The 8,670-nt window shown below is 38.9% G+C and overlaps 1 protein-coding gene and 1 pseudogene across 1 annotated transcript in view; one reads left to right on the forward strand and one right to left on the reverse strand.

Moving 5' to 3' along the window:
• Window positions 1-2,439, reverse strand: part of DHRS7C (dehydrogenase/reductase 7C) — a 58,439-nt gene extending 56,000 nt beyond the window's left edge. Inside the window, exon 1 of the mRNA XM_027850058.1 lies at window positions 2,280-2,439. Coding sequence (XP_027705859.1) covers window positions 2,280-2,433 — 154 coding nt within the window. The 5' untranslated portion in view covers window positions 2,434-2,439. The remainder of the gene's footprint in view (window positions 1-2,279) is intronic.
• Window positions 2,440-7,796: 5,357 nt separating this feature from the next.
• Window positions 7,797-8,250, forward strand: LOC114034377 (annotated as a pseudogene).
• Window positions 8,251-8,670: the final 420 nt, after the last annotated feature.

Genomic DNA, 8,670 nt, shown 5'->3' on the forward strand with positions numbered 1-8,670 from the left:
TTCCTTCCTTCCTTCCTTCCTTCCTTCCTTCCTTCCTTCCTTCCTTCCTTCCTTCCTTCCTTCCTTCTTTCCTTCTTTTCTTTCTTAAACCATTGCACCCAGAACTTAACACATAACTCCACATGAGGTCTTCACCATGAGCTCCAATCCCTCCATCTTTCAGTTTTCTTTACTCCTTACAATGGCTATACTTTCCTCCTTTTTCTATTTCAACTCCTTGGTGAACCAAATCAACCCTATGCTATCTTCTACTCTTGAACGCCTTGTTCTCTCGCCCTATTGTGGACTATAAAGCCCAACCCTGATTTACTCCCATAATTCTTTGCTCCTGTTCATGTACTATTGAATGGAATTGTAGGAAGTGAGAAAACTATACTGACACAGCTAATTTCAATTGGACCCTCATGACATCATGGCAATCCTACTTTCTCCTCCATGATTGATTCCCTATTACTCATTGCGGAGTCTTGCTCACCACTCAGAGACAATTAGTTATCAAATCATGTATAATATCTCCCATACACCCTTCTTTCCATTCACACAACCACCACTGTAGTTCAAGCTCTTATCACCTCTCACCTGGACAATTGCAATAAGCTTTTAATTGGTCTCCCAATCCCAAATTAATCCCACTCCAATCCATTCTCCATTAGGAATCATTAAGTGATTCTCCTAAAGTGAAGGTCTGACTATGCCTCTCCAAAGCTCAATAAACACCTGTGGCTCTCTATTACCGCTAGGATCAAATATAAAGTCCTCTTTCCAACCTGGCCCCTTCGTCCCTTTCCAAACTTCTTACGTTCTATTCACCTCTACTGACTTTATGATTCAGCCATATTGGCATACTTACTATTCCTTGTACATGACATTTTATTTCCTGTTTCCATGACCTTGTACTGGTGTTCCCATGCCTTGAAAGCTCTCCCTCCTAACTTCTGACTTTTAGCATCTCTGGCTCTATTTAAGACTATATTCAAGTATTGTCTGCTTTGGGAGGCCTATCTTAGACTCCCCGCTGCTAGTGCAATCTCCTTAGATTACCTTCCATTTAATCTGCATTTATCATGTATGCTGACTTCCATAAATTATCTTCCCCTTTACAATGTAAGCTCCTTAAAATAGGAACTGGTTTTGCTTTTTTTTTTGTTTTGGATGGCCAGCATGTGGCACATAGTAAGTACTTAATAAATGCTTGTTAACTGATCTATTTGTGAGGGTAGAATATGATGGAATTAATGTGCCTTGTTCCTAGAAGGTCTGACTCTCTTAATACAGCTCAACATATCAATAATTTTTTTCACATGCCACATTATACTTCTGACTCATATGTAGCTTAATGTCCACTCTAATGACAAAATCTTTTTCAGAACAATTTCTGCATTATTATTCCTCTCCCATTGTATCTTGTGAAGTTGACGTTTTGTACCAAAACCTAAGTGTTTATTATCCCTGTTAGATTTAGTCTTGCAGCCCAATGCTCTATCCTTTCCAGTTTCCTTTGGATCCTGACTCTGTCATCTGGTACATTAGCTGTTCTTCCCAGCTTGATATCTGTAAACTTGATGAGCTTCACACACACACACACACACACACACACACACACACACCCCTCTCACTTGCTTGGAGGTAGCTCTGGGTTCTTACAGGCTAGTTTGCAGAGTAAAAGCCCCAGCAGGCACTACAAAGCTGGAAAACCTTCCAACCAGAGACCAAGTGATGGACCCTGTACCAGCAGGTTCTTCAGAGGACCAGCCTAATTAGGCCAGAAGACTGCTCACCAACTGATGGATTTTTTTCAGCCATAGCAACTTCCAAAAGCTATACATTAAGGTGTGAAGGAGGTTGTGATCTCTTTTTGTGGAAGCAGTCCCCCAGTGCCCTTACAGCTTATATCAGGTATCTTCTGAAGTTCTGGAGTAGTAATGATTGAGGTACATTCCCAAAGAAGTATTTTAGACATGTTTTGAGAAATGTCAGTATCATTGTAGTGAGTGTGTGGCCTCAGTGAAAGGATTCTATTGAAGGGGCCTAATACTGTGCATGTGAAAGTTCTGATCTGCTTATTATGTTATGTTTCATTTTATTTTGTTACCACACTTTGTTCATAGTGTTGCACCAAATCCTTTATGGAGTGCTACAGACAAGCATACTTGGTTTCTGCCTTAAGAGCATTTTCCATGTCTCTCACCTTCCTATCCTCCCTCTTCCTTCTCTCTCTTCTTCCCTTCCTCCCAACCCCAGAGGACAGAAAGAAAATTGAGTGAGAAGAGTGCACTTACCTTTGCCTAGCCCTGAAATGGCATCAGTAATCACAACTACTTTGTTCTGGACTGCCGACTTTGACCACAGCCTGGAAACTTCTTGGTAGATGAAGAGGATCCCACTGATTGCCAGAAGTAGCAGAGGCAGCATGAGCACAGCCATAATCCCCATCTTGCTCTTCAGGGGTGGTGGTGAGAAGAAAGTACAATTAGTTTCAAAAAGAGACTTCATTTATATTACAAAGATTATGTAGGACCAAATCTAGCAATGCATCCCAGTAGCGGCCTTGCCTGCCCAGAGGTTTCAGAGGCAGGTCCTTCTGGGCACCTTCTTTGTCTCCCCGGGATTCTCCAGCATGGCTAATTATACTCTGCATGGGACAGAACTTGTCCCAATGTTCCCAGCTTTAGCACTGTGAGTGATAATCTCCAAATACTTGACAAAAAGGAAATTACTCACAGTGTTTTCCAGGAGCAAAGTGAAGTCCAGGGAAGAACTGCCCTCTCCAAATTTAATTAAAATGGGTCTGCATTTTTAGAAGGAAATCTATGGGCTAAAGCCACTTGCTTGGGCTCTTATGGCTATTTATAGTTCTTGGTTTCACTAAAAGGCTTTTCAGAGTAATTATAGTGTCTGTTCTGATATTTAGGGACACATGCCTGCTATATCTGGTTTCAGAAAGCCTGCCAGTCCTTTTAAAGCTCTCTTTGCCTGTCTGGCTCTTAGAAGTTTCCTGTGCAGGTTAAACTTGAGAATTAGGGATCAGGATTTTGGATTTGCTGCCCAAATATGCTTTATCCTGCTTCCTATAAAGTGGATAAACCACTGTATATTCAAGAGAAGGTAACAAAACAAGACCTGGTCGAAGGAAATGGAGGTGTTTTATCTGGAGAAGAGAAGACAGTGAAAACATGAAAAGATATCTGTCCTCAGATAATTGAAGGGCTGACATGTAATGAAGGAATTCAAGTTATGCTACATAGCTCAAGAAGAGTAAAAGGATTGATGGATGAAAGTGTCAGGGACATAGATTTAGTCAGACAATTACTATTTATTAAGCACCTACAAATACTGATGCTGAAACTTAAATACTTTGGCTATATAAAGAAAAGATGGGACTCATTGGAAATGACCCTGATGTTGGGAAAGATTGAAGGCAAAAGGAAAAGTGGACTGCAGAGGATGAGATGAGTAGCATTGGAAACAATGAACACAAACTTGAACAGGCTTTGAAAGATAGCGGAAGATAGAAAGACCTGGTGTGCAAGGGTCTATGGGGTCATAAAGAGTTAGATGTGACTGAATGACTGAACAAAAAACAAAAGCCAGACACTGTGCTAAGCACAGGGGATACAAATAAAGGGCAAACACAGTTCTTGCTCTCAAAAAGCTTATCATTTAATTTATCAACATGCAAACAACTACGTACAAACAAGGTATATGCAGGATAAATTGGAAATCATCAATAGAGGGAAGGCATTGGCATTAAAGATGATTGGAAAAGGCTTCTTGAAGAAGGTAAGACTTTAGCTGAGGACTTAATAGAAGCCAGGAGGGAAACAGAGATGAGAAGGGAGAGAATTCCAGGCATGGAGTAACAGTAAATGAAAATGCAGTTGGGAAATTGGAATATCCAGTGTGAGGAACATCAAGGAAGCCAGTGTCACTGGATCAGGAGCAAGTTGTAAAAAGACTTGAAAGGCAGGAGTAGGCTAAACAAAAGATTTCACATTTGATCCTGTAAGTAATAGGGAACCAATGGAGTTTATTGACGCGTATGGGTGTGTGTATGTGTTTGTGTGTGTGGAAGGGGTGTGTGATATAGTCAGACCTCCATTTTGGCAAGATTAAGTTGGTAAATGAGTGGTGGATAGACTGGAGAATTTAGGTTCCAATTGATTGCTGGACGTGGAGGTCCCACCGGCACTTTAAACTCAACATGTTCCAAAAGGAATTCATTATTTTCCACATTAAACCTGTCCTTCTCTCCATGTGTCTAGTCCTATTGGTGACACTTAATCATACCCTTTAGTCAAACTTAAAGACTTTATGTCTTTGACTTTTCTCTCACCCTCATTTCAGACATCTAATACATTCCATCTGCAGATACCTTCCAATGAAATAGGAAAACGTAGGTAACGTTTAGGAGACAGATTAGATTAGTTTGGTTGAAGCATAGTGTCTATAAATAAAATGAGCTTGCAAAGGAAGGTAGCGTCAGATTGTGATAGGTCTTGAAAGCCCAGAAAAGAAGTCTGAACTTTACTTGGTAAGAAAGATTTTAAGAAGAGGAAGGATAAGACTAGATCTGTTTCTAAGAAAGATGATTCTGGTAGCCACATGAAATAGGAGTGGAGTAGGAAGAGATTGGAGGTGGGAAGACTCCTTAGAAGTGGCAATGGGAGTAGAAAGGAGGGGGCATATACAGAAGATGTTGCAGAGGTGAAATAGAGCAGAATGAGTGTCAGCTTAGATTTGAGAGGCAAGGAAGGCTCGAATATAAGGCCAAAGTTTCAGTCATGAGGAAACAGGGAAAGATAAATGAGGACTGAAAATAGGCCATTAAATTTGGCAGTTAGGGGGCATCACAGTGGGTAGAGTGCTGGACTTGGAGTTAGGAAGACCTGAGTTCAAATGTTGCCTTAGATATTTACTAGCTGTGTGACCCCAGCCTCAATTTCCTCATCTGTAAAATGGGGATAATAATAGCAGTTACTTCCCAGGGTTTTTGTGAGGATAAAATGAGATAGCATATATAAAATGCTTTCTAAACCTTAAAGTGCTATGTAAATACTAGCTATGTTAGCAATAATAAAAATAACTCATTTATGTAGCAATGATTCTGAACTCACTCTCTCAGATCAAAGCTGGCTATATATTCCAAGCCCTCAGAGATCTAGATTTACTGTGAAGGGAAAGGAGGGTATCTTTCTTTAATGCCATCACCTCGAGACCATATTCTGTGGTTTTCCTTCCTCACTGTTAACCACCAACGTTTAGTATCCCAGTTTCATTTAATCAATTAACATTAATTAGATTTTACAAAGAAATATTTACTTTGCAGATATAGTAAGAATAGAAAGTACAAACATTTCTCCCCAATATCCAGTATAGGATCACATTCTCCCCAGTGCCACCTCAATCCCTGGCAAGAGTGGGCTCAGACTTGATGCATTTCCTACATATCATTCACTCAACCAAGTTCACTTCCATATGTATCACGGCCGAGTCTGCATACCTGCTTCCACTAGGTTGGATCAAATAAGCCACTCAGCACTTCATTCCTTATCATCATTAGGCTTTCAGTAAATCCCGGTAGGGACTACAGTGTCCAGGCTTCTAGTGGTTCACTCTCCCAACATTTTGAAACTCATAAGGTCGTAGCCAACCTCAACCTTCTTCACTTAAAACAGAAAAGAATGAAAGAAAAGAAGCAAAGAATAGGGGCCTTTATTCACAGGCCGAAGGTCAGCCTTGGATGAGGAGGAATCCCCCCTTACATCATTGCCTCTCTCACATAAGTTGTAGAGAAGCCTGAAAGACAGAGCTAAGGAAAGCTTCACTTTTACTAGTCAATGCCTTCTGAATTCACCCTGGTTCTGGCTATCTACACAATCAAGAGCACAGAAATTCTTTTAATAAGGTAGTTAGGAGACTGAAAACAGTTACAGAATGTCTCTACATGCTCCAAATCAGGAAGCAAGACACTTAACCCTTCCACACATGGGATTGTATCAATTCAACATGCTGCATGTGAAAGCCAACCCACAATTACATTTATATAGCATTTTTAGGATTGTAGAGACCTTTTGTTACAATGACACTGAGTGGAGCAATGAAATTATTATTCTTAGTTTTAGAAGTTTTATTGTTGCCTTTCAGTATTTCCTAGTATAACTCTCTCACATAAAACTGTTCACCGCAAAAAAGACAAAATAGTTAAATGCCACAGTAGCCTCATAGATAGTACATGCAAAGTTTTTTACCTGCTGTTCCCCACATCTTTGCCAAAAGAAAGAAATTGTATTTCATCATCTGTTCTTGGACAAAATTGGCTAATTGGAGTCAAGCTATTTTTAAATGTGATTTTCATTTACAATATTTTAATAAGTGTGTATATTGTCCTCTTTCTATTTTCCATTCTTTGCTTTAATCTATATAAGATTTCCCATGTTTTTATGAATTCTTTATATATTTTAAACTTTCCATTAAATATATGTAATGCAATTTTAAAAGCTGTTCCACAATTGATGGAAACCTTAATTGATTTCAGTTTTTGCTACTTCAACAAAAATTTCTACTATGAAAATTTTGATGTGTATGCAACCTTTCTTTCTGTCTGTCCAGTAGTGGGATCACTGTGTCAAGATATATGAATGTTTTAGTGACTTTTCTTACACAATCAAAATTATTTACCAAAAGGAGTGAATCAACTCATAAGTCCACCAAGAGTATTAGCATGCCTGCCTCTTCATTTCTCCTGAATTTACTATTTTTTTATTAAAAGCCCAGAAAAAGAGAATGCTACCAAAACAGGGATTTGTTGGAGCCAGCTTGAACTGGCTAGTGAGAGCCAATTGTTAAATTTTCAGTGTGAGAATTTACACCTCAAAAATTAGCTAACACTAAAAATCAGAGATTAATTTATTATTGATTGTCTAGACTTAACAAAATGATGGTAAAAAAGTTAATTATATAGATTAAACATAAAAGTGTGTCACATATGTATTTTTTCACCAGAGAGCCAGAGAATTAAATTTTATTGTATATCACTGCTTCAAAACATCAAGTAAAGTCTCAAAGAAAAACATAGCTTTGGCAAAAGTGCAGCAGGAATTCATAAAAGAAAAGATGCAAGATGTTTAAAAAAAGAATTAAAAGTGATTTTATAGGTTAAGTGAGAGGACTGGAGGAAAGAAATGGAAAAGAGTGAGAGCTATAGAGGAAAGAGTTGGAAAAAAGAATTACCAATTTAGGGCCAGATGTATAAAACTTTACCCAAGCAACACACTATTGAAAATTAGAATATGCCAAATAGAAGTAAATGGCTCTATGAAATAACAAAAAATTTCTAAAAAAACAAAGTCGAAATAGGGGCAGCTATATGGTGCAGTGGATAGAGCACCGGCCTTGGAGTCAGGAGGACCTCAGTTCAAATCCAGCCTCAGACACATGATATTCACTAGCTGTGCGAACCTGGAAAAGTCACTTAACCCTAATTGCCTCACCAAAAAACAAACAAACAAAAAAAAAAAACCAAAGTCAAAATAAAAGAAAATATGAAGTATATCATATAAAAAACAACTGAATTGGAAAACACAGTAAGGAGAATTAATTTAAGAATCATTGGACTACCTGAAAGTCATGACCGAAAAAAAAAAGCCTACAAACCACATTTCAAGAAATGATGGTGAGACCCTGGAGAAAGAAAGAAAGAAAAGAAATGATGGGGAGTTAGCCTACTCCTCTGGCTTGGGGGTCCTTGGGGGACAGCGCCGCTGCTGCTACCTCCACAGCGAGCAGCGGCCGGAAACATGGTGAGCCGGAGTGGTGCGATCGCCGGCGGGGTGTGCGGGGTCCTCTTCATCGGCTACTGTATTTGCTTCGACCGCAAGAGACGGAGCGACCCCAACTTGAAGAACAGGCTCCGAGAGCGAAGAAACAAACAGAAGCTTGCTAAAGGGAGAGCTGGGCTTTCCAAGTTACCTGACCTTAAAGATGCAGAAGCTGTTCAGAAGTTCTTTCTTGAAGAAATACAGCTTGGTGAGGAGTTACTAGCCCAAGGTGAATAAGAAAAGGGTGTTGACCACTTGACAAATGCCATTGTGGGCAGCCACAGTAGTTTTTGCAAGTTTCACAGCAGACTCTTCCATCACCAGCTTCTGACTAAGCTGCCAACAATTAGCCAGACAATTGTGAATGTACAGAGCTTGGCCGAAGATGATGTGGAATGAGAAACATGTCAACATAATAAAATCTTAATAAAAATTTTTTTAAATAATTCTTAGCCCAGAAGATGAGCAGCAATAGAGGGAAAGGACAAACATGCTAGTTATGGACTATGCATTGCACTGAAATCTACCAAAGTTGATTCTAACTTTGTGTATGTGGATTTGCTTGGATTTTATTTATATATCTTCGTGAGAAGTATATTTTGATAAAAAATTTCATTTTATAAATACACTATGAATTATCTAAATATTACTAATTTCATTTGTTACCAAAATATGCAGTTGTAAGATACGTATGACATGACGCTACTTACTACATGTTAAAAAATACCCAGTGATCATTTTTGAAAAATAAAAGTTAAGGCAATAAAAAGAGCTCTGCCCTCCATATTAGGGAGCTAATGGGTGGATTTGGTTTATCTTAGTATATTTTGTAATATAGTAGAAAACTGATGAC

This window comes from Vombatus ursinus, unplaced genomic scaffold, assembly GCF_900497805.2.
Source record: "Vombatus ursinus unplaced genomic scaffold, bare-nosed wombat genome assembly UNPS02008996.1, whole genome shotgun sequence".
Lineage (NCBI taxonomy): Eukaryota > Metazoa > Chordata > Mammalia > Diprotodontia > Vombatidae > Vombatus > Vombatus ursinus.